The sequence below is a fragment of the Crocodylus porosus genome, unplaced genomic scaffold (genome assembly GCF_001723895.1).
Source record: "Crocodylus porosus isolate Cpor-Errol unplaced genomic scaffold, CroPor_comp1, whole genome shotgun sequence".
NCBI lineage: Eukaryota > Metazoa > Chordata > Crocodylia > Crocodylidae > Crocodylus > Crocodylus porosus.
In genome coordinates, this window is record NW_017728917.1 from 27,834,623 (window position 1) to 27,861,806 (window position 27,184).

The window sequence follows — 27,184 nt, forward strand, 5'->3', positions numbered from 1 at the left end:
CTAATGTCTATGAAATCTATGAAATCTATGAAAAGTTTGAGGTGCACTTTCACAGAAACCCCTCCACCTATCTCCTTGAAACTTGATAGGCTTCATGCCCTCAGAAGGGGCTACCATCCCTGCTGTTTTCCGCCGAATCTGCAAAAACATGACAAAGTGATAGGTATTCTAGTGGTTCCCCATTATAGTCTATGGCCAAATCTCCAAATCGGCGCTGAATGTCTGAATCTGAATCGACCAGATCGAATCAGGACAGTGAGTCAAATCAATGAATTAAATCACTGTCCCTCCGAATCGGTCGAATCTGAATTGAATACTTGCTGCTTTGCACGAGCCTAGTACTGATAGTATATTGAAATATAAGAGCCACAAATATAATTCAAAGATTAAGATAAAACTGTGAACTCATTCAGATACAAACCTAAGCAAGAGCTGAACACAGAGTAATAGCTGTTTTAAATGGCTTGATGTTTTAAACTACACATGATCAAGTGCATGTTTTTAACCGTAATGCGTGATAATAAAAGGACACCGATTTTAAACTAACGGCAATAAATTGTTACCCTCAGTTAATTCAATCTTACAACAGAAGTGCAGCCACACTATCCTTTAAGTGGTTTAAAGGATATTACTACTCATTGTAATTATTGGATTGTTAATCACAGGGGTTCCATTCACAAATCTTTCTAAACACAGATCAGTGACCACGTAACCCAAGAGGTTTCTGTCCTACTGGGTACATTCTTCTGGTGATAATTATATCCCCCAGTCAGCTCATTACTACCACCCAAGTATTAAATAAGTAGTTAATAATACATTGTATTATCTGAGATTGCAATAACTGAACATAGCTTATTAGCTAAAGGGTGTAATTTAAATTTTAAAATATCTGCTTCTATAGAATTAAATACATTCTTTACATGTTCCATCTGCTACTTAGCTCTGCAGTGTCAGCTTCTCTCTCAGAGACCTGAGGAAGCATATTGTGGTACCTGGAAACTTGCCTATGTCTATCCTAACCATGCACTTGGTCCAATAAAGATATCACCCACAATATTTCTTACCTGTGACAATTTTTACCTATGTGTTTATTTAAAAGCAGTACTCTGCATTTCCATCGTGTCTTCTGGTAGGAAACTACCAACTAGTTTACATGCCTTTTTTTTAATATCAAAGATCGCTAGTTCCTGTAGTAGCTACCACAGGGGAGGGAATTTCCTTGGTAATTCCATTGTGAAGTTTTTCTTGCTTATCATTATATTAGCTGAACCAGCAGGGTTTACTGTCCTTTATCATATGTTGAAGGGTCCATCCTCAAACCCAACAGACATCTAGAAAGGCAGGACAAGCTGAAGCCTCATCTTTGCAATGGTTTTGGCCCCCAGAGACATACTCATCTGGTCCCTGGCAGCCTAACTCTGTTGGAGCTGTAGGACCAGTGATACAATAGGCCACTGGGTGAAAGAGTTCACTACAAAGAACAGAGTGTTGGGTATCTAAGGGAACACAACTGCTTCCATTCTTGAATGCCAGTAGTAATAATGACTGTCATAATGAGCATACAGTGTTTGCAGTGGGAAATGTGGCCAGTCTTGCACACAGTTACATTGTAATGGGACTACTCACCTGTCCAAAGTTAAACACGTATGTTAGTTTGCAGGATAAGAGGTCATGATTTGCAGAGTGAAATTTTGTCTTGGGAGTCAGTAACAATGCATGCTAATTGGAATATTCACTGGACTATAGATTCCAGTGTGCATTTGCAGAAAGGTTTGAAGAGACTGAGTGGAGCACAAATCTCTTTAAAGATCCTAACTCATTAAACTCCCTTTTGCTTTAAAAGTAGAAAATAAGGTCAATACTAATGTTCACTTAAAATCATTAATACAGGTGTGTTATTTTGCTGAGGTTTTAGTTATACAGTCAGCATAGAAAATGCATCTTTTCCTCTGAATAAATGTTCATCATTCATGTCTTCTCCATGAAAAGTGCAATGTAAAAAGAGAAGTTTACAGTAGAAAAATTCAGTCAACATTATTCAAAGTTATTTAATTTCCACTAATTAGGAATATAAACATATTAAACACACACCAAAACATTTTTAAAAGACTGTATGGCATTATTACAGTGTTTTAGCTCAATACAAATGTAATTTGTAATTTTATAAAAATTATAAGAAAGTATAGCAACATTTTTAAGTAACACATCAGACAGTATAGAAAAAATAAATCTCAACATTAATAGTACTTTAAACATTTTCAATGTAAGAATTTTAAAAGTGCTTTTTAATGACAGTGTCACAACTCAAAATTAGTGCAATATGCCAAATACATTTTAAGCAAATATTTATAGCAAGTTGTACAATTTTCTGTAACTAACAGACCAGAAGTCTGAGAACTAGTGTTAACTGAGGTAAGTATTTCAATTGCAACTAAACATTACTTAAGTGCCTTACAAGCTGATTCTATCACTAGAAAGAAAATATTGGCATCCCTTCATGTATGCACTGAACCCTAAACAACACATCATGAAACCAGCACTACATCAGTGAATACTTAGAAGTGAAATGGCTTCTCCAAAATATTTTAACTGCTTAAAAAACTTATAATTCGATGCCATAAACAGTATTTAATACATAGGAACTTAACCTTAAGTATCAAAGCCTTTATATAATTAACCTTTCAGCACATTATTTTGTTTACAATTCATAACATATCTAAAAAAGCCCCACTTTTCAATTTAATAGTTAGCATATCTTGAAAATTAAGCAAGCTTCATTTGGAAATATCACAGTATGTTTATCACTGAATAAGTACATGACTTTGATTACCAGAAATGACAGTTATTGGCATAGCTACTGCCAAGCTCTTTAAGCAAATGAAAAAGGGAACATTAAAAGAGAAAAGAATCCCTCCCCACTACTATACACACTCTGATCCACTACAAACTGATAAAGGTAAGAGGCACATGGTACCTCCTAATCCGGGAGTACCTTCCAAAGCTGCAGAGAACTGGGAAGAACTATGCCCCAAGCAGTACTGCCTTCCCACCCCCCTGCATCTTCCTTGCAAAGACTTGGGCTTCAGAGGCTCTGGCACCAGGGAAGGAAAATCAATAGGACAGTGCAGGAGCAACAGCAAGAGGTTCACTGCCGCTGAGGGAAGATATTAACTCATTTTTTTGCCGCAGACACATGTCCAGCAGCTTACAGTTTTTGGTGCAACAAAAAGGAAGTGACATATCCTCCTCCCGCCAGAAACAATATTTCTCAGAATGCCCTTTACTGAATGCTCTTGCACTGTGGCTGTTACTGTGCTTCCCCCAACCCAGACCTGAAGCCAAAGGAGAAAGGGGAATATGGGATGGTGAGATACCTCCACTCCATTCTGGTGTCTTCCCTTCCCCTCCTTCTTCAGCAACCCCCTGAGGTGTGCTTCACTCTTCACATCCTTATCCTGCTCCACAGTTAACCTCTTCAAGCAACAATACTTACTTTTTTAACTGACGTTCTTCATAATATTTATCTTTATTGAACCGAAAGTCTTAAATGTTGATTATTCAGTCTCTTTTTGTTAAAGCCCTCACTTTTAGAGACACAAAAAGAATAATGTAATAACTGAATCCTTGGGCCTCCTATGTAGACTATGACGTCTTTTTATTCGACTCCTTTAAAGTTCATTTATAAAAGAAGATTTTAGTCATTACGTGGAAATGGAGTAAATTATAAGCCAATGCATTTACTTTATATAGGTTAGGCCAGTTGTCACACAGGCCATATGCTGCAGGGGCAGACTTCCAGGATCCTCCTGCACCCTGCATTGACTGCATGGGTGGCACATGGCTCTCCCCACCACATGGGCTGCATGTAGCCCCCACCTAAGTCTTCCTCCATCCTGCTACAGGAAAAGCAGCTGCATGGGCCTGTGTGGGCCCACTGGATGGACAGCCCTGATATAGGTGATGCTTAAAAAAAACAAACTACTGACTATTTTTCATAGTACTACATTTAAACATCAATACTGAATTGATCATTAAAGAACAATGGCTCTGTACCTCCACTGGATAAAAAGAAATAGATAAGTACTATAAATCAGAACATAAAACAATTTTACTTCCAGTTTCCATTTGAATCTCTTTTTTTTTTTTACTAAGGACATTAGCAATTTAGGGTTTAATAGACATAAAATATTTTAACTACCTCCCAGAATCAAACTTAAACATTCATTAAATTTTTAAAAAAATAAAACAGTTATTTTTACCTCTTACTGACAGGACTGGTTAATAATGGTGACCATAGCTAGAAAAATTCAAGTAACTAGATCACTTACTAAACAAAGGACTCTAATGATATATATGTGAAGAGTGAAACTCTATTGCTTATCATTCAATAATTTATATTTGGCAATTTTGACTCCTGGATAATAAATTCTTGGTCATTAATGAGTTATATATTCATTTCTTATTAATTTTTAAAAATTTCCAATCTATGTAAACATGAACTTTTTTGATCCTTCAATATTTTGAATTGCATACTAATATTAGATGAGAAAAAAATACTGTACTTAGAGCAAAATATTCAACAGTGACAAGTTTATATTACTAGTACTGGTATAAACACAGAGAAGTATTATAGATTACTGAAGTGGGAAAAGATTTCTGACAACTGTTTGAATAAATATTGTTCCCTAATCTCACAGCAAAATGTGAGAGATTGCACACCTAGAGTTGTTTGCATATTGTTGAAAATCTACTCCAAAAAGTAGGTAAATTGAGTCACCCTTTCTATTACTCCTCTCCTCCCCACAGTTTCTTAGTATTCCTGCCTTTTCTGGTACTCTGTCCTCCCCACAGGATCTGAATTTCAAAATACGTGATCAAAATCTGGAAAATGGAGGAGCAGCATAAAAAAAGCTGAATCTACATTTTTATTGTCTTTAAAAAGATTAAGAAGTCCTCATTCCAGACCGTTCTTGCTCTGGACTCTGCCTCCTTCCATGTACCAATGTCATTAAAGAGAGGCCTTGGACAGTTTTCAGATCTTACTCATGCAAGTCTTTTCAAGAAAACAGTAAACTCTCCACAAAAATAAGAGAAGGAATTAAAGCTTTCTACACCATATGATATAAAGACAAAGACACTGTTCTTAAGTGCACACCTAAATTAAACCTCAAATATCTGCGGCTTTTCATATGACAGCTGCTCAAGAGGACTTCAGGAGTCAGTCAGACATTTAGAATTATTTTGGGACCACCTATTATAAAACATTAACAGAACTGAGTATAAGGCAAGTCAGTCTTTTGCAAATGTTAAATTAACCCTGATGGAGTTGTTTAGACTTCTTGTCCTTAAGTTTAACACACAATACAATTAGTAAGTTTTCTTTTCTCAAACTTAGTATTGCCTTACTGCAGTGACTAGTTAGTTAAATCTGAACTGGAACCTCTAATCATCAGCTCTACCTTGGGGTTTTCTGCTCCTCTGGTTGCTAGCTCGTTGTCAATAAGTCGCAGGTTGTGCAAATTAAGAATGGAATCAGCAATTATCCGTGCTGTCCTCTTCTGATAGCCTCCCGATGTCACCATCAAGATAGGGATCCTGCGGCTTCTGGCTGCCATGAATACTATTTCATCTCTTTTAACGATTCCCTAGATATTTACAACAATAATTAAAAAAATCAAAGTGAAATTATTTTAAATGTGATAGTTTGAGTTTTTAGTATTACATATTACCAGTCTATGGCTTATTCATTGCTACTTTTATGTTTGAGAAACCACTATTATGCCACTTATTTGTTTTATTTCATAACAGGAATTCAATGAAAAGCTGTTAAATAATCATTTCAAATACACTTTATGAACATCCCATCCATTAGCTTTGGGTTTCTGTCCAACACCTTTACAAAGGTTATTTATTGTTGGCATGACACTTCTGATTTAAGGCCAAAATAGACTGGAGCCCTTCTTCTGCTAGGTGTACAAATTCCTAAAAAGAGTACCAGCTCCAAAAGTATATAGATAAAAAGAGTAGGAGAAAAAGCTATATTCCCCTTGCAGAAATATATATAACGCCCCCAGTTCAAGACAGTGAACTTCATCAGGACCACTCTCATACTTAAAATCAAGTGACTTGCCACAGATAACAAGAGAAGTCAGTAGCAGAGCCTGGAATTCAATACAGCCACCGGGTCCATATTCATTCTAGTCCATAGCATCATCCATCTTCTTTTAAAAAGAGTGCTACATTACTGCTATAAAATTGTATGCATAAGTTGTGTTGCTGAATAGGGTGTTTCATAATCCAGAAAACAGAAAGTCTCAAAAGAGACTCCAAATGTTCCACACCAAAGCAATTTCTTATTAATAAAAGAAGAAGGGGAGTAAAACAGCAAAGGAAAGTTTGATGACAAAAAGGGCAAGTACATCATAGAATTCAGCATAGAAAAGAATGGACTGATACAGTGAGTACAAATATACACAATTTCAAGAAATTATATTTGGAGGAATGGGGGAATTCAGAAATTTTAAATGAAAAAGATAATTAAAATCCATATAAATAGAGAAAGTAGGACAAATATGATACATAATGAAAGGTGTTAGCAATCTATTATAATGTTTGCAAAAAAAACTACAGCTTCAAGATGGACAGCTCAAAAAACTAAAGGTTAACAAACTACAAAAATGGAGAAAGCAGGAAGGGCTAGGCAATATAAAGAATCACTACATTGTAAAAGGAGCAGAGGAGAAATACCAGAGGTGATACACTAGCCTGACATGCTAAGAAGGACAAAACTGCTCCTCATATCTATCAGGAAAGAACAGTGGAAAATCAGAAAAATGTATGACCATAAATGAATAACTCCAGCAGATGAAAATAAACATTAATCTATAATTGATACAAATGATTCTCTAATAACGTTTGGCTGTTTAAAAGGGTACCGTAAGACAACAAAGATCAGTAAGATAAGATTAAAATAAAGCTACATTAAGAATTAAATGCAGAAGGTGGTAAACTGCAAGGAAAAACTCTGACCTCACAGAAAGATGGAAACTTGTAGCTATGCTTTACCAAAATCATAGATGCAACCTCAATAAATAATCAAGCACCACAATCCTAAAACAAGGATTCTCAAAAAGAATATGCACTTTTCACATTACTAAGAATTCTGTAATTGTAAGACCAGTAATAAAAGAGTCTGTATAATAGAAAAAAAAAAAAACCCAGCAACAATTTTGAGCTGCTAGAAGAGTTTCTGGTCCAAGAATCAAAATGCTTTACAACAGGGGTGAATTAATCCTCATAAAGTGATGGTCTACTGCAACACAAAGCAGCTTGCTCAATATCACATGTACTTCATGAGAGAGCCAGAAACACAACTTAGATCTCCTGACATTCACTAGTCTGCTTTAAACATGATATCACCTATTTTCATGTACAACTGGCAGTTTAATTCAAACATGTTTAGAGCCAAAAATGTTGTACCACAGTCCAAGGTCTTTTAGTTATAATCTCCTTCTAATTTTATTTTTAAAAATTTTTTTTAGTTTCAACACAGAAATTTTTAGGTTCTTTTAAATATACATTATCTCGTAAATAAAGTATGCAGCGTATTCTGACTCAGCAAAAACTGTACTCCAAAACTCACTTTAAAAATTCTGTCAGTGTAACTGATTTCTGATTAAGTTCCTTTTTAACCTACTTAAATATTTACATCATAGAATAAAATTAATAATAGTAGCTGTTTTGATGATTCTTCAGTTGCCTAATACTTAGAGATTCATCAATTCAGCTTTGATACTAAACTTCTCTTCTATCATCAGTGACAACAGAAAATGAGTGTAATCACTCAAACAAACACTGAACATCAACCCTTTGGCACACTATGTTATTATTCAAGTTTCTGCCAAAATGTCTATATCCTGAAGTATTTTAGCTGATTTCATAAAGTACAAGACAAGAGTCATTAGAAAAATACTGAAAACAAGTAAATAAAACAGAGCTGGCTTCATGTTACCCGCAAAGGCATATTAAGGATAGATCTACGGACATTTACAACTGCCCTAAATTATATGATGAAGTGTGGGTTCACTGGATCCAAAGGAGACCAAACATTGCCTAAAATGACAAGGACTGAGCCAGAAAATAACTGGTAGTATTCACAGGCCCCTGCCAGAGGTTAATTAAATAGTGCAATGGGATCAGATCACAGATCCAAACAATCATGCAGCAGGATGTGCACAGCAGGACACATAATTTTGGGGATGATGGATCTCCCAATTACAACCCACTGGTGCAGGCAACAGCATTCTTTTAACTTGTCAGCATATGTGGAGTCCAGGATTGTGATCCCTTACTCAGCTCCCCACCAACACACCAAGTTCAAAGCCAGGTATCTAGCAACACCACCTGCAGGGATGCTGAGCTGCCAGGCACACAGTTCTGCAAATGCTGGGCTGGGGGGCAAGTTCAAAGCTGGGCAAATGATCAGCTCCCTACCTGGCTCTTGCAGAACTCTGGGCAGCCACATCCTGGTTCAAAGTACCCTAGTCTCCATGCCCACAATAATCAGCTGATTATTAACTCAGTCTCAAACTGTCCCAAGGCCTATTGTTGGCATAGGTACAAGGGCACAATACATGTTCAATTTAAGGCACCATACAAACCAGCCATTATATGTGGCATGTCTTTATCGCTAGTTTGCCATTTTATGGCTCCATAATACACTGGCTGAACATACGGCATTTTGCCATCTACAGTGGGATTAACATGTTAATTGTATCATAAATGTAATGTCTTCCAGGTGCCACATTTGACTAGATGGCCCCATCCTCCCCACCAGTTTCTGCAAGCTCATGTCTTGCTGATTAGAATGGCATTGAAGAAGAGAGAGCTGAAGCCTGTCCATGTATCTGTTTGCTGCCAGAAGGGAAAACAGGCAGGTGAAAAATACAGCACATCTTATACTCTAAGAGCTTAATGCCCTTACAGTATGACATCTGAACAAGGCCAGAGGAGACTACTGCTGACATTTCCTCCACTCACATCTGGACAACATGCTGCCTGGATGCTAGATGGTAAGAAACCTTGTATTCTCCAGGAAGGAATTAGAACCTTGAGCCTGAGCATGGGCTTAGTCCTGCCACAGAGAGACGCCCTCACCAACTCCTTCTCTGTTAGGTGGCTGAGTCCACAGCTTCTCAGAGCACTGCCACACTGTCTTCTAGCTCAGGATCCCACCCCACACTTTGTGGTCAGCAAAACCTCTTTTCTCCCCACTAGTTTCTGTCCTTCTCCACCCTCTGCTCACTAACTCCATTGTTGCGTACCTTCTAACTTGCCTTCCACCTTTAAGCAACACAGATATCTACCACTTTTTCCCCTTTCTTATATAGATGTTGATCTTAGGAGTCTCCTCCTGTACTCCATTGCTCCCTCCATTTCTGCCCACTGTTCTTCTCTTCCAGCAGATGGGAAGTCAAAGCACATGTAGGATCCTTTCTAAGCTAACTAGCAGAGACCTCTAGACATCTCAACTCCTTGCCCCTGCTTGCTTGCCACAAGAGCAGAGCTTGGAGAGTCCCAGCAGTTTATGAAGTGAAGACACCCAGCTCACAAAGCACTTAGCAGGCAGAGAAAGAGCACTGAAAAGGAAGAAAATGTTCAGATTAATGAAGAGGCTGAGAACTGAGGGCATGGCAAAGAATGTCAAAATAGACTTCAAGGAAGGAAGAAGGTATTGAGCAAGGAGGGATGCCTAAGACCTGTGGGACAGCCTGACAAACCAACAGATTAAAGGAATCCAAGAAATGAACTGATGATTAGAGGGCTCTGAAAAACACTGAATTAAGAGATGGAAGAGTGTATGTTATTGGATTAGTAAAGAGGAAAAATAACTGATTTTGGGAATGGGACAAAGCACTGAACTTATAAACTGGCTGAGAAGGAAACTAAATCGACCAGTGAAGATTTGATAGACTAGACTGGGGTAGGCAACGTTTTTTGGCCGGAGTGCTGAAAAACTCCACAATTTCATAGTTTCATAGTTGGTAGGGTCAGAAGAGACCTGAGCAGATCATCAAGTCCAACCTCCTGCCATGGCAGGAAAGAGTACTGGGGTCAAACAACCCCAGCAAGGTGTACATCTAACCTCCTCTTAAACACCCCCAGGGTAGGAGCCAGCACCACTTCTCTTGGAAGTTGGTTCCAGATCCTAGCCGCCCTGACAGTGAAGTAGCGCCTCCTGATATCTAGCCTGAATCTACCCTCTGTCAGCTTGTGACTCTTATTTCTAGTCACTCCTGGCGGTGCTCAGGGGAACAGGGACTCCCCCAATGCCTGTTGGTCCCCCCTGACTAGTTTGTAAATGGCATCTAGATCCCCCCCGCAACCTTCTCTTGTGGAGGCTGAACAGGTCCGGGTCCCTTAACCTCTCCTCATAGGGCCCACACTGCTGACTCCTGATCATGCAGGTGGCCCTCCTCTGGACCCTCTCCATTTTGTCCACATCCCTTCTGAAGTGCAGTGCCCAAAACTGAATGCAGTACTCCAACTGTGGCCTGACCAGTGTCGCATAGAGGGAGAGTATCACCTGCTTGGACCTGCTTCAGCTGCATCTGTGGATGCATGACAAGGTATGGTTGGCCTTCCTGACCGCTTCCCCACACTGTTGGCCCATGTTCCCTGGGCGGCCCCTCTACGCTGCTGTTCTGGGTTGCAAATGCTGCACTCCCAGGCCTGCTACCCTCCCCTCGGTCCTCTGGAGGGCCCTCTGGAGTGCAGCAAGTGTGACCTGGAGTGGCAGCTCACATAGGGGCTGCACAGGGAAGCTGTCTGCTGCTGCCTGCTGCTGCAAGCTCCAAGCTGCCTGGGTCACACCTCCCCTGTGTGCATGGGAGCAGCATGGGCACAACGCTGCATGCTGCCCGTTGCTCCTGCCCCTGCCTGCAGGTGAAGTGTGGCCAGGGCAGCAGGGAGCTCGGAGCGGTAGGCAGCTTTCTGAGTCCCCTGGTGTGCTCTGCTGTGCTGGGTCCCACACATTACTCTGCAGAAGCGGCGACAAGGGCAGCACAGTGGGGAGCATCGCCGGTATCTGCTGCCTCCCTGGAGGCTGCGGCTGGGAGGCAGCAGGGGCTAGGGCTAAGCGGGGAGGCAGCAGCTGTTTGTAGTCGGCTCAAGTTCTGGGTAGCTGCTGATAGCCACAGAGCCAAGGCTGCTTGCAGCATGGCTTCCATCCTCCCAGCCTGCTGCTGGGAGCTGGGGAGGCAGCAGCTGTTTGTAGCCTCCCAGCTGCAGCTGGTCCAAGGTCTGGGGTAGCTGCTGCCAGCCATGGTGCCTGAACTGCTCCCAGCAGCCTGCTGGCAGCAGCTATTGAAAGCTGGGGATGGTTGCAGCTGGGAGACTGCAAACAGCTGCTGCCTCCCTGCCTCCAGCCTCGGCCCCAGCCCCAATGCGTGCTGAGGAAAATGGCTTTGCATGCCATTCGTGCCAGGGATTGCCAACCCCTGAACTAGACAATACAGAGACATAGAAATGTAGGTTTTCTTTCTAAGAATTCAAAATTTAGCAGAATAAGAGGGAAATACTCTGATACATAAATATCCTAGCTGAACCAAGTAAAGATGGGATGAGAAACTGAAAACTGAATTAATTAGAAAAGGAAAAGAATACCTGAAGAAAGGAAAGGGTAGGAACAGCACTGATAAATTAGAAGGAGACAAATAGGATTAAATGATTACACAGTATGGCTTAACTGGTGTAGGAGATGGGAGAGAATGCAGAATGGCTTGAAGGAAATCAGGAAAGTATGAATGATAGAGGGAAGAATTAATAGTTAATGGTATGTGGGGGGAAACCAGAGAATGGATTGTGCAAGGCAATAACATGGATAGAGAGGAAGAAAAAGGAAGGAGTGGCATAGGCAAGATGGCTGAATGGAGAGAAGAGAAAATGAATTTGCAAATAACAGAGAGCAGATTTTTAAAAGGAATGGAGGCTATTTAATAAACTATGGTGGTATTGAAGCAGGGGAATGGAAGGTGGAAATAGCTGAAATTAGAAAATAAGAGAGATACAAGTAAGAAATAGAAGGCTGAAAGTATGTTGAAATAGAGCAAAGGAGACTTGGAAGAGTGAGACTGGGTGTGAGGGAAATATGTAAGCATATTGGATTTTTTACTTTGGGGATGTGTTTTGTTTTACTTTTTGGCTTTTTTGGTATGTGTAGGATTAATTTAATTTAACAGTGAAAAGTTTTTCTGGTAAAAAATTCTAAGCACTGCTAAATACTCAGCAAGCCTGCTTTATTATATATGACAATTTTAAAGTGTTAAAATCTTCCTAAATGTGACTGACTATCTGATAATGTTCTGGAGAAAAGACCCCATAACACACCTCCATTCTTTCTTTTTTTCCTTCTACTGCTCCCATTTAATATCGTTAGCTATGGGCTAGAAGCAGGAACTATATTCACCCTTTCCTGGGGATGGAGAGAGAAGAACCTGGCATTTAGCAAAAGGGTAGGACAATGATAGGGTAGAGAGAGAGAGATCAGAAAATAAACTCTGGATGAAGGATGCAGTTTGGAAAAGCAGCAGGATTCAATACAAGAAGTGTGGTTGTGGCATGAGGAAGAACAACATAGCTGAGAGCCAACACAAGGCAGTAAACCAGGAACACTGGTTGAATGGGTATGACAAACCTCAGAGGTAGTCTCAAACCTTTAGTGTTGAAAGGCAAAGCTACAGTAGACCCAATCCTCGGTATTCGTATTTAGTGCAATCCCCGCCCCCCCAACCCCACAAAGTCTTCTGAAAATCCCCAAAAAGGGATTGGATGAATTCTTGGAGGAAAGGGGCATCAGTAGCTATTGAGCATGGGAGTTAGGGGGACAGCCTCTGAATTAGAACCTCCTAGACCTTAAATGCTGGAGGCTGCAAGTGAGAGGAAAAAAGTGGAAAAAACCCTCATCTCCAAAGAACCTTGTCTACCATGGTCATACCCAGTTCATTCTCCCTTTTAACATCTACTCTCTGCTACCGTCTGACACAGAATACCGAGCAAAATAGACCTGTGGTCTGACCCAGTAAATGGTAGTTCTTATGAAGAAATGTTATACAAACCTGAGGTGAAATAGCTAGACCTCCAAGAGGATCACCATCCAGGATATCAGTTCCAGCATTATATATTATTATATCTGGTCTCGATTCATTTAATGTCCCTTCTACATGTGTTTGTACTTTTTGAAGATATTCTGTATCCTCTGTACCCCCATCCAATTCAACCTTCCGCTTTATGGCTCCTGCAAGTAATGTTTTAATAGTAATGGATCATAGAAACAAAATTATTTGGGGATAAGAAAGAAAAAGCAAGATTTACACAAAAGCAAAAGGGAAAAAAAATTACATGATTTATCAAAATCTTGTCAATAATATTTTCATAGGATCTTAAATTTAAAAGGTGATTTTAGCTACTGCTTTCTTGAGAGAAAATAACTGCTAAGCTACGACATTACAACCTGGAAACATTTTTATGTTTAGAAGAAAAAATATCACGAAAAATGAATAAAAGAGACTTGCCTTTCTTAGCAAATGATTAGCAAACAAGTAGGAAGTGGTTGTTGAATAAGGGAAACTTTCAGTCATATTTATTCCACAAATATTTGGCAAGTAAGACAAAAATTAGGAAAAACACCAAACTAATAATGGACCAAGTACTTAAGAGTATTAAAAGAGATAGCTCTGCCCCAAACGGAACATCCCGCAATCAGATCTGTCAGCAAAACTGTACCAATTTACTATCTTGATGTCAATTATGTTCCACACAGATATTGAGGTCTGCTGAGGAAGATTCAGTTTGGTCAAGGTGCTACAAATGCATATAATAAGGCATCAAAGTCCCAGAGGATAGTGGAGAAGGGTAGGCGATCAGGCCCAAGGTTTTCTGTCTCTGAACTAGAAAATTTAGAATATTTTAAAAATAAATTAAAATAGAAATAAATCATTCAAATAAATTTCAGCTCTTGCTTGGTGGAGGAAATGGAGCCTCACAAAGTATATAACAAAATACACTGTGGCCTAAAATTCTGACTGGAGCCTCCAGAATAACTGAACAGAAATAAAATATATGATAAATACTAATTTGCCCTAACAATCTTTGTGAGATGAGATGCACTGATTCATTCCAGTCCTCCAGCACTGCAGCTAAGTGTTCTGTTTTCTTCCACATTTTTGTCCTTTTCATCTTTTACATTCTTTCTGATATTATTTTTCCTGATTTCCATTCTTGTTGCTTCATAAATGTTCATAAAATTATGCACAGCTGCACATAACTTTGGACAACATATAGATCATGTTCTGAGGAAATAATGTTATAAGCTGAAAAGAGTTTATAAAGCAGAGGAAAAAAAAGATAAGTACTGGTTAGATAAAGTCACTAAAGAGAAGTTATGACAACCACGGAACCTTGTTCCATAGTTCTGCTGTTGGTTGAACTAATTTTTACACTGTTTAGTTGCTGCTAAGTTTTAAGTAATTACCTACTACCAGTGCTGCCCCAGAGATTCCCCTGAGGCTTGAGGTCAGGCAAGTCATGTTGGCGCAGAAATCTTCAAACGCATTCAGATGCCTAACTCTTATGTAGGCTCCTGATTCCCTGTGAAATCAATGGGAAGTAGGTGCCTAAATACCTTTCAGGATTTTAGCCTTCCCTGTCTGTGCATCAAGTCCACATATTTAATAACCCTATCCCCATGGACAGATCTAGGATTTTGAAAGGGGGAGTGCAGATTGTGTGGTGCATCATCACAAATAACTCAACACACACTTTTCTCTACTTAAAAAGAAATTAAAAGCTTTACTAATGTGCTAAGGGCCTAGCTCTATATTATTCAGTTTAAGTTCAAAGCAAAAACAAATATAACTTTACTGAACTGTGCCCTGATTTGCTAGATAATATATGAAGTTTAAAAAAAACCACAGCTAGCAAAATAGTCAAAAGAGTGTGTTTCATTAGTCCTGCAGTTGTTATAGTTAAATATACATTAGGGCTGTGCAAAGCTTTGGTAGCTGATTCAATTTGGAGGAGATTCAGCCTGATTCGGGGACCAAATCATGAATATGAATCAAATTAGGAGACCAATTAAAAGCTCTGAATTGATTTGAAGCATCCAAATCGATTCAGAAAAGCTTTAGAAAAGATTTGACCATAGACCAAACAGGCAGCTGACACGGCTGCCACCCGCTGGTAAGTCTGTTGGGGCTGGGGAAGTTGCGGGGGAGAGAAGGGGTGTGGGGGAGGAAGGGATTGGGGCTGGGACAAGCTGCCCAGCTAGGGCAGGGGGGCGTGTTACTCAGGGAGGGAGGGGGGCGGGGGAGCACAGGATGCAGGTGCAGGAACACTCGGAGCGGGGGCTCTGCCCTGCTGCTGTTTGCCTAGCTGGGGTGGGGGATGGGATGCGGCCACAGCTCGCTCCAGGCAGAAGGGGGCAAGTGGCAGCAGGGCAGAGCCCCTGCTCCCAGCACTGCCACACTCACATCCCACACTGGCTGGCTAGTGGCAGCAAGACACAGCCCCCACTCCCAGCACTGATGCGGGCTGCCACCTGGAGCGAGTTGCACCTGCATCGTGCCGCCACCCCCCACGAGCTAAGCCAGGCAGAGGCAGGCACAGTTGGAGGAGCCATGGGAGAAGCCCCCATGGCTGCCTTGCCCGGTCCCATCCCCCACCTGGCTCAGCCTCCTGGTACATAAAAAAATAAAAAGGCCCGGCACTGGCAGCAGCGATAGGGGCCTCTGAGGGCTGGTGACAGAGACCCGCACCCCCCCTTCTGCAATGTGGGGCAGTTGGGGGCAACAGGGATCTCCCCCCCACTTAGCACCCGCAGAGGAGCTGCCCCATGATGCAGGTACAGTGTGGCTCAGCAGGGCGCCACACACTGTGTGGGAGCTGGGGCAACTCCACCTGTCAGCCAGAGCCTGACACCACTCAGCCCCAGCGGCCCCAGCTCCCAGACAGCGCGCAGCACCCTGCTGAGCCACGCTGCACCCGCACAATGCAACTGCTGCCGCATGGGTGCCAAGTGCGGGGGGCGGTGATCTCTGCTGCCCCTCTCTGCTCTTTGCTGTGCAGGGGGACTGCCACAGGGGCCTGGAGGCCCCAATCACCACTGCTGCAGTCACAGAGCTTTAAAAAAAAAAAAAAAAGAAGAATCCCTATATTTACTGTCTGCAGCAGCAGCATTTGGGACTTACTTGCGAGGGCTCATGGCAGAGCCCCCCCATGCAGTGTGGGGCTGTGGGAGGCAGCATGGCTAGGCAGTGCACTGTGTGCTGTCTGGGAGCTGGGTAGGCTCCATATGTCAGCCAGAGCCTGGCACTACTCAGCCCCAGTGGCCCCAGCTCCCAGACAGCACACAGCACCCTGCCAAGCTGCACTGCACCTGTACCGGGGGGCAGCTGCTGCTCAACTGCCAGGCAGAGGAGCAATTCCTGCTGCCCCACACTGTGCTGCGCTGCACAGAGGGGCTCTGCCATGAGCATCCAGAGGCCCAATCACTGCTGCTGCATCCAGTGAGTGTGGGGCTTTTTTTTCTTAAGTGCTGGGACTAGGCTGGGGCCGGGTGGGGGATGGGGCCAGGCAAGGCAGCCATGGGGGCTTCTCCCATGGCTCCCGCCTGGAGAGAGGCAGGCACAGCCAGAGGAGCCATGGGAGAACGTACAGCTGCCCGGCTGTGCCTGCCTCTCCTAGGCCAATCTGAATCACCCAATCTCTCCGAATCAGCGCTGAATCTTCAGAAGCCTATTCGGCCAAATTGATTTGGGACAGTGATCCGAATCTCTAAATCTAATCACTCAAATCAGTCAAATCTGAATCGAATACTTTACTATTCACACAGGCCGAATATACATCTCTTATTCGGATTCATAAAACAAAATCTAGTCTCATTCGGATTCATAAAACAAAATCTAGTCTTAAGTGTCTTTAAAGTGACCCCAATACTTCACTGTCTGTCATTTCCATACCTAATTTAATATTACGACACCTAAATTAATTTTTTTAGCTAGAGGTAAGAAGTCTGTGAAACAGCACTGTGAACTGAGGGACGTTACCAGAAATGGCTAACAAAAAGCAAAGTTGCAGAAGAAAGGCTACTATGAATAGTGGAATATCACAACCATTAAAAGGAAGAGAAAAACATTAATATCAGAGGAATGAAGAGAAGTTAGCAGGGATCAAATAGAATATAATGATCCATGATGTTAATTGACTCCCTCAGAACTTCATTTAATAGAAATACCACCGCTCCTCCCAGACTGTTGGTTTTAAAGTTGGGGTGGATCAGGAATCAAATGGGAGTACAACTGTACCACTACACCACCTCTGACCCTGATTCCCCCCTGCCACAAGGGAATTGTGAAGATAAACAAAGATTGTGAGGCACTACACATAACAGAGCCATAGGTAATGGATAACTTGGCTACTAATCAGCAGGGATTCTAGAAATCAGTTTGCTATGGAAAAATGCGGAACTTGCGTGTTTACAGAGAATCTTTAGAATCACTGGGGGGAAAAAATGTACTGAAAATAATAGGCTTATGGCCACTGTAGCAGCCTGCCGGGGAAGAGAAGCCACCAGCACCCAAGGAAGCAGCCAAGATGGCAGCTGCCCCCTCCTCTCTCTGCCACTGATTGGCTGAGAGGGCTGCCTGTCATGCAGCCCCACCCCTTTCCACCAATCAGTAGTGGGGGCAGTGGAACAGCAGCCCTTTTGGCCAATCAGTGGTGAAGGGCAGAGATGCCACTGGGACTCCTTGGCCTATCAGTTTTTCACATTGTTTTTTTTTTCCTAAACATAGCCATGATTTGCTAACAAAGGCTTGACACTTAAAAATCAACTAAATGCTTTGTTTCTTTGGAAATGTTGCAACCTAGTCATAGTCCACATGCCAGAAATCTTGCCATTTAACATGAGTAAAAGAATGCATTGGCCATTCTTTCAAAATTCATCTGTTAGTAATTTACTGTTAGTAGGCAGGATGTACTGTGGATGATCATTATTGATGTAATATTTTGAAATGTGTATGCCTGAATGTAAATGAATAAAGGTCTTGTAAGTAAAACAAAAATCCAGTCCTGCATGTGTTTCTTGTCAATCATGTAAACGAAGCAAGTGTGCAGTTTGTAGTGACAATTACATAAAAAAATTAAGAGGGCTATATTATGATAGTGTTTAAAAAAAAAAAAAAAAAAATCAAACCTGCCATAAATTTCTCTATCAAATATAACCAAATCAAAAGCTTAAAACACATTTTAGGCTTTTGCCTTGTAATTTGACTAGTCCCAAAATTAATTATGACATGCCATCAAACTTATACTATGGCTTCTAACAGCTGCATGAGTTTTATTTGTTTCCAAACGCTTATAAGTTATTTAGAGATTCCTCAGTTTCTACATGCTTATAAAATTACATCTTCTCTAGTTATGTTGTAAATTACAATTCTGCAGGGAACATGATCCCTAGTTACAGTTAGGTCATCCTGAATGAATTTTTTTCAAAATATTTAGTCTAATAAAAACACAGAATCAATTCTAAGTAGTCACAGTTGTCATTAAATCAATAGCAGGTGTAGCCTATTATTCTGATGTTTGGCATGCACTTTCCAAATATACTGCTAACAAGACTCTGTAACCCTGACACTTTGCACTCCAGAAATTCATCCACCACTGAGATGTTCTTAAATAAACCTAGTAGGTTTTTTTCCCTCCCTAATGACCAATGTGTTACAGATGCTTTATATATTTTCAGGTAAGATTACAGGACACTACCCTATAACTACCCTACCCTATTACTTTGCATTAATTTTTTTTTTTAAATATCAAACAGCCAAGTCTAGTATAATATTTAAACAAATACAAAAATAAAATCCTTGCCTTGTGCATAAGGCCTTACCGAATTTGTGGCAGAAGTGGGGTATGCTGTGGCCCCTTTAAACTTGCAGTTTCCCCCACACTTTCCCGCCCTCCCTCCACCCTCCATAACTGATTGGGCAGGTGCCCTGCTCCTGATTGACAGGGAGGTGAAAACTGCAGTTTTAAATATGATAATATTTTTGTCTCTTTCCACTGATTTGGCTGAGGGGCCCCGGTGGGCCCTCTGCTTGCTGCTGACTGCAGGGAGACAAAGACAGCATCATGTCCCTAAATTACCTGGACATATGCTGGGAGAAGCAGTAGGCCAGGTCTGCCCATTCACGTACATTCCTAACCTGCATCCAGGACCTGCATCTAAGACAGGAGGTATGCAGCCCCACTAGGGGAAATGCCTTACTTGACTTGGTGCTGGCCACATGGGAAGGACTTGGTGGGGGATCTGCAGGTACAAGGTAATCTAGTAGATAGTGACCACCTTTATTGATAGGATTCAATATTCCGCACAAGGTGGGAAAGACAACTAGTAGGGCAGAAGTGCTAGACTTCCAGAAGGCCAACTTCAACGAGCTCAGGACATTACATACAATGGGACTGAAGGGTAACAACATCGGTGAGTTGGGAGTCCAGGAAGGGTCTGAGTTCTTCAAGAGACTGATCCAGCAGGAACATAGGGGATACCATCCCAGTACACATAACGGGATGCAAAACAGTCAATTAACCTTCTTGGCTAAACAGGAAAATCCAGGAAAGCCTGCAGGGGAAAAGAGAGGCTTAGAGGCTGTGGAAGCAGGGGACAGCCACCAAGGAGGAGTATACCTGCTTGTCTCACGCTTGCAGGGAAGCAGTAAGGAAGGCCAAAGGAGAAATGGAACTCAGGCTGGCAACAAAGATTAAGGGTAACAAAAAGTCCTTCTTTAAGTATATAGGGAGCAAGAAGAAGGGTAACATAGGGCCACTACAGGATGGACTAGCGCAACTCATAACAAACAGGATGGACAAAGCTGAGCTCTTAAACAATTTCTTTGCATCTGTGTTCCTGGACATGAATACAAACACACCTCCCAATGAGACTTTAGTTTGGCTTGAGAGAGATCCCAATCCACCAATGGTTAGCACTGACCTAGTGAAGGGGCACTTGGAGGGGTTGGACATATTTAAGTTGGTAGGCCCCGATGATCTTCACCCAAGCGTACTAAAGGAATTGGCCAGTGTCACAGCGAAACCACTGACACAACTGTTTGAGCACTTGTGGTACTCAGGACAGGTCCCAGAGGACCGGAAAAGGGCCAGTGTGGTCCCTGTTTTCAAGAAGGTGAGGAAGGAGGACCCGGATAATTATAGGCTGATTAGGCTCACCTCTATTCTTGGCAAGACCTTAGAAAAAATCATTAAGGATCACAATTGTAGGTGGCCAGCAGGTAAAACAATGTTAAGGGCCAACCAGCATAGGTTTATAGCATGCAGATCCTGCCTGACTAACCTGGTCTCTTTTTATGACCAGGTCACAAAGTGCTCAGATGCAGGAGTAGAGGTAGATATTATTTACTTGGATTTTAAAAAGGCTTTTGACAGTGTCGCACCCAATTCTTACAAGTAAACTAAGTAGCTATGACGTGGATTTTTTCATGGTCAGGTGGGTGGAAAACTGGCTTATGGGACAAACACAGAAAGTGGTGGTGGATGGGTCAGTTTCTCCCTGGAGGGATGTGAGCAGTGGTCTCCCCCAAGGCTCTGTCCTTGGGCCAGTACTGTTCAATATCTTCATCAGTGATCTGGATGAGGGTGTTGAAAGCACTTTGTCCAAATTTGCAGATGATGCCAAACTATGGGGTTTAGTAATCAGACTAGGGGGTAGGGAGAGAATTCAGGTGGATTTGGATAGACTGAAGAAATGGGTGGATCAGAATCAGATGCAAATTAACAAAGATAAGTGCAAAGTGCTGCACATGGGGTGAAGGAATCTCCAATACACCTATAGACTGGGAAGTACCATTCTAAGCAGCACAGCAGCAGAAAGGCATCTTGGAGTCATAGTCAATGCAAAAGAGAACGAGTTACCAGTGTGACGAAGTAATAAGTAAGGCTTTCCTGCATTAGCAAGTGCATCACAAGCAGGTCTAGGGAGGTGATACTTCCCCTCTATGTAGCATTGGTGAGGCTGCAGCTGGAGTACTGCATCCAGTTTTGGGCATCGCACTTCAAAAGGTATGTGGATAACCTGGAAAGGGTTTACAGGAGGGCTACAGGTATGGTTGAGGGCCTGCATGTAAAATCCTATGAAGACAGATTGAGGGACCTGAATCTCTTTAGCCTCTGCAAGAGAAGGCTGAGAGGTGATCTTGTGGCTGTCTACAAACTCATCGGGAGGTCAGCAGAGAATAGGGGATACTCTGTTTACCAGGGCACCCCTGGGGGTTACTAGAAATAACGGCCATTCACTGAAGGAGAGCATATTTAGATTGGATATCAGTAAGATATTACTGACAGTGAGGATTGCCAAAATATGAAATGGGCTTCCAAGAGAAGTGGTGCTTTCTCCTACCTTGGAGGTCTTCAAAAGATTAGACAAAAACCTGGTTCTAGTTACTTGGCCCCAGCACTCTTTCCTGCCCAGAGCATGGGGTCAGACTCAATGATCTAATACTTCTCTTCTGACCCTAGAAATCTATTAAATCTATGTCTAAAACTGTAGTTATTGCTTCCACACCAATCAGGAGTGAGCTGCAAGTGGAGCCCCTCTACCAGTCAGCAGTTGGAGGGGTGGGGCAGTGGGATGTACAAAATTAAAGGAGCCCTAGCGTGCCACACTTTTGTCCTGAATTCAGTAGGGCCTTATGCAGGGAGCAGTACATAGGAAAATTTCTTTCAACATCTGACAGAAAAATTACTCAACAGAAAAAGTAATGGAATGCTATTCCATCTATGCTTCAAGTAGGATAAATACAGACAGTCCAAGGGAGAATTGATCCAATCATAACAGGGTTCTCTGAGCTGTATAGTGTGGAGTGTTAATAAACGAGGTTCATGTTCACTCTTTGGCCGAGGAAGACAAACAGATACATACACTGGCCAAGACCAGAAGGTAGGAGGTGCGCTCACGTCTCCCAATGTACCAGGGTTTTTGGTTGTAGCCGTCTAGACGTTTTTGGTCTAACGACATAGGCAGGCAAGGTTCTTTGGGTAGATGTGATATCTTTTATTAGACCAACTGAGTAGAGTGGGAAGAAAGTTCTTTGCAAGCTTTCAGGCACAATCACCCTTCTTCAGGCTTAGGGAGTCTACTATTCTGAGACTCCAAGGACAGAAGAGACTCAGAACAGCAGAGACTCCCTATGCCTGAAGAAGGATGATTGTATCAGATGGCTTAAAAAAACTTTTTTCCAACTACTCAGTTGGTCTAATAAAAAATATTACATCTACCAAAAGAACTTGCCTCCCAATGTACCAGACATTACTAAGGGCACCCAAGCTCAGCCATCCTTCATTGGCTGTCCAATGCATGCCTCCAACCCCCTGCTGTCCCCTCCACATGGGGGGAAACAGACACCCCCTTCCCAGCTCCTCAAGCTGGGGTCTGCCCAGATGGGGGGAGGCTCTGCATCATGGGGGAGGGGATCCCCATCCCTGCCCAGCTACACAGCTCTGCCCCCTCTGAGTCTCTGTCTCTGATCCACAAGAGGGAGGGGAGAATGAAGTCTCCCACCTGGTCTCAACCCCTTCCCCCCACCCAAGGCTGGAGTCTGCCCAGCAGGGGGGAGCCCTATGCTTTGGGAGGGGTTCCCCCGCCCAGCAGTGGGCATAGGAGTGCTCTATAGAGGCAAGGATCAGGCCCCACTGCCCACACAGGCCTCTTGGTGCATCCCAATGGCGCTCAGCACCAGTAGCAGACCCCAGCTCAGAGGGGGCTGAGCCAGGGGTGGGGGAAACCACCTGGGCAGACCCCAGCTCAGGGGGGCCAAAACTAGAGCAGGGGGCTTTGTTCTCCTCCGACTCCCTGCAGGTGAGAGGCAGAGACTTGCAGGGAGCAGGGCTGTGCAGCCAGCCCTGTTTGTGGGGAGGTAGCAAGGGAGAACCCCCAGTGGGGGGGAAGCCTAGGGCTGTGGTGGGAGGCTCCATTCCCCTGCCTCTCACCCCACCCCCCACAGTTGGGCTGTTTAACTGGTGGCCACCTGTCACAGTTGTGACTTCCCTAGTCACTGGCTGCAAAAGCAGCCAGAGTCTCTGGACTTCCCCACCCTCCTTCAGCTTCAGTGTTCTGTGACTACCCCAGGAGCAGTGCAGCATGGTACAGCATGGCACAGGGTGCTCAGGGTGAGACCCAGGCTGGCACAGTGCAGCAATGGGACTGGGTGCAGGTGTCAATATGGCAGACAGCTCAGGGGCCTGTGTACCCCACTGGTGCAGCCTGAAAGGCATGCAGCTGCTTCAAAGTTGGAGACCTCAGAGCTACCTGATAAATTATAAGCTAAGCAAGTGCCTCTGCAATGGTCTCTGTGGCCTACCAGAGAGGACTATGACCAACAAAGCTACACTGCCAACATTAAGTCTCCCTCTCCGTATCTAGCTGCTTCCATATTATAATAAACAAGATTACTGAGATGTCACGCTCTCTGTTTTGCCAACAAGATCTGATCATTGCTCTGTTTTTCTTCATCGTGTGCAAATGCCTCAAATCAAATGGAACAAACATAAAAAGGCAGATGCCTTTAGAATTGATAGGAAAACTGCCCTTTCACTGAGTTGAAAAAGTCTTGTTTAGAAATTTGGGCTCTCTGAACTTTCACTGCATTCAAGGCAAGATTACATAGGAACTCCTCTTGGATTCTTAGAGGGTTTGCTTCAGGTCTGGAGACTTGGGAAGATCCAGTAGTCAACTGGTAGATCCATCCTAAGGCTGGAGGCCTTGGAGGTTAGCACTGTTCAGGGAAATTGATGTTCTTGTGGATTTCACTAAGAGCTGTGAGGTCTCGGAAGTCTCTTATTTGCCGGAAATTTCAAAAAAGTTTGTTTCAAATCAAATACACATTAAAAGAAAATGACATTTTCTGCAAACTAGAAACCAGGCTTTATTTTTTTTTCTGGCAAAATATAATCCAGGCATAAGAATTCTTAAACTAGTAGTAAAACAATATACTTCTTACCATACAAAATTTAGGAGACAACGGGCCTTTTAACTAGGACCAAACTACCAGTAGATGGTGTAACTTGGTAAAAATTATGAAAAACTCATGCCCCCAGAAGTAAACATTTAAGACAAACACAATGACCTAAACAGATTATTACTTTGAAGTTGACTGAAAGCAGGAAAATACAGCCAGCCAGCTGTCCCTAAATGCAACGAAGAACTTTGTTCCCTGATGTGAAAAATATAGAAAACAAATTAAACCATTCCCATTTCTGTTTTTAATTTGTATGGTTTTCAAATACTGCCCACCCCCTCAAAAAAACTAAACAAAAAGCAACCCCCACAATCCACCTCTAAAGTGTGGCATATACTAGAAATTTTTGCTAGTATAGGAATGTTATGTTTGTGATACCCTGTGTTTCCTAGTCTACCAAAAGCCCTAGAGCAAACCAGCATAAGACTCCTCTTATGAGCTAATTTCAGTTGGGAAAAAGAGATACTGTCAAAAAGCACTTTTTTGCCAGTGTAAACTACATCTCCTCTATAGAGGCAAACTTTCTGTTTGGTCTTGACTAAAGGAAGAAGTATAACTACAGCCTTCCTCTAAAACAATGAAGTTTTCTTCATTGACTTCTCAATGACTTCTTTTAATTAAGTTGTGTGCAAATCTCAGCCAACGAAAGAACCAGAAGGGAGGGGCTAATCAGAAAAGACAGACAATGCAAGTGTTTACTGCAACTATTTGCTAGTTTTGCCATTATGACATTTATTTTGCCAACTTCACTGACCTTTTGTGTAACATTGCTGTGTACCATATTTCATCACAGAATGAACATAATTTCATTAGAGGCATCTGCTCTGTTACAATTAAAAAAACAACCTTTAGGATCATATCAGTTTGAAAAGTACTTACGTTTAGCAAATCCATCCCCTGGATAAATATACCTATTGTACACATCCATAATATATACCCTTTGATCATCCATGAAGTCCCTTTCATGGCCATTCCCCTAAAGAGAAATTACAGTTGGTTAATTCTAACAAATCCATGAAGAATTAAAAAACCTGTGAGCATTAAGGAAACAAAAATTACAAAGATGCAGTGTGTAAAGTTCCATACACATTCATTTACTGGTTTCCATAAAGGTTTTTCTGTTATATCAGTTTCTCAGTTTCATATTAAGCTTTGTTAAATCAGCATCATAATAGGCATTTGGAGATTTAGAAGTATTACTTTGCCACTTGTAAAGACTGGGTATCGTTCTTTAGCTTTCTTACTGAATCATTCAGTGTCATAATGAAAATCTGTGACCAAGAACAGAAAATCAGATCTCCCAACTTCTATCTCTGTAACTGTACCAACATCATTTTATATTCCAGAAATCTGGCCGCTATTCAGAGGAGCTTAACCAGGATCAGAATTTTTTTGATAGTCAAAAAAATGTAAATTGATCTTCAGGAAAGATCACAGGGGAAAAGAGTCATGTAATGTAACAACACATTGTATCATTGTATTTTATCACCATAAAGCTAATAATTTCTACTGAAATATTAGACTAGAGAATAAAGAAGGATGGGGAGGGGGGGAATTGGATCATTTTGCTTCCTCTCTCCTCTTTGAATTCTGGTATTATATTAGTAGTTAAAATAAATAACACCTTCATTTCTTCTGGACAACAAAAGTATTTAGTCTAACAATACAGACTGAGCAGGTTTGTAGAACACGTCCACATGCTTCCACCTCTTAGATCTTTATTAGGATTTATGTTGAAAATCCTAGTACTAAATATGAGATTTGCTCTTGGTATACATAGTAAATCACTTCTCCAGTAGAAGATATTCTGTACTCCACTAGCCTGGAGTCAGGCTTTCCATTACAAATACTGAAGGTCAAACTCATCTCCTGTAAAGACTGCTGTGATGATTATGTATGCTGAACTAATTATAACTAGTTTCTTGTTTCTTCTGGGATACAAAACAACACTCAGAAATAGCATGCTGAGAAATTACATGCAAGAAAAAATATTTTTATACTCTGGCCACAAGATGGAGCTACAAGTCAGTTTAAATTTACAACACATTTATTGGGATAGTTTTATCCCTCCAGCTAAGAACCATAAAATATAATTAAACACCAGGGCTGTTCTGAATAATTAATAATCAAACACAGTAATTGATTATTTGATGAGTTTCTATAACCAGTCATTTAGATCATATCCATTTTAATTTTTGCTGACAATGTTTGAGAAAGTGGTAAAATATTAGTAAAAACTGGAACTAGTGTAATTAATATTTTTCTAAAATATCTACTAGTTACTTGTAGAACTGAGGATTGTCCCTGTAGCTGAAAGAGAAGCCAATATGACCTTCTCTGCTATCCTTTTTTCTTTAGTTTGTCAGACAATTGTAGAGGTCATCTTTCTCTCTCAGTGACATGAAGAAATCACACACATACTGTATTAATAAATGTAAGATGTGCATATGTGAACATATGTACCCAAGTGTGATTTCTGCACCAAGCTGAGAGAAAACCCTGACCCTTCCCCCAAAATGTCTGAAAAGCAAAGAAAAATTTCATATGTATAAAACTGCATTTTTGTATTAAAATATGAACTTGAATTTCAGTACTATTAACATCAGTTTTAAAAAGTGAAACTTAAAAATAATTCTAATATAATGTGTAGTGGTTGAAATGTTACTGTAGCCGTGATGGTAATAAAAATTTATTAAAGATGTAATGGCGGACTGCTGTTCTGCTTTGTTTTGTGATAGCCTTTATTTAACCAGCAGCAGGGTTGGGAAAGAAGTCTGACAAACTTTCAGGCACAAAGTACCATTCTTCAGGTCTTGGAAAGAAGCTAAGCTAAATAACAGAAAAAAATTCTACTTCTCAGACATCTTGCATTCCTTAAATGATTGTTTTTATTTATATGAAGTTAATCAATCGCTTTTCTTTTTTATTATTCAGCAAATCATTATTTTATTTCAGGCAATGATTAGCATAAACATTTTTCACAAAGATGGTCCAGAGTCTAAAATGAATGCCTAAAAGCTTAATGGATTTGGATTTACAGAACATAACTAGAGTGAAAGAGAAAGAGAGAGAGAGAGAGAGAGAGAGAGAGAGAGAGAGAG

The 27,184-nt window shown here is 41.6% G+C and overlaps 1 protein-coding gene across 2 annotated transcripts in view; it reads right to left on the bottom strand.

Annotated features, from left to right (window-relative positions):
* Positions 1-2,028: 2,028 nt before the first annotated feature.
* Positions 2,029-27,184, bottom strand: part of HDAC11 (histone deacetylase 11) — a 108,799-nt gene continuing 83,643 nt past the window's right edge. For both annotated transcript variants that reach the window (XM_019536961.1, XM_019536960.1), the window contains 3 exons: positions 24,963-25,059; positions 13,116-13,294; positions 2,029-5,645 (listed from right to left, as the gene is read on the bottom strand). In XM_019536961.1, coding sequence (XP_019392506.1) covers positions 5,415-5,645; positions 13,116-13,294; positions 24,963-25,059 — 507 coding nt within the window. In that variant the 3' untranslated portion in view covers positions 2,029-5,414. The remainder of the gene's footprint in view (positions 5,646-13,115; positions 13,295-24,962; positions 25,060-27,184) is intronic.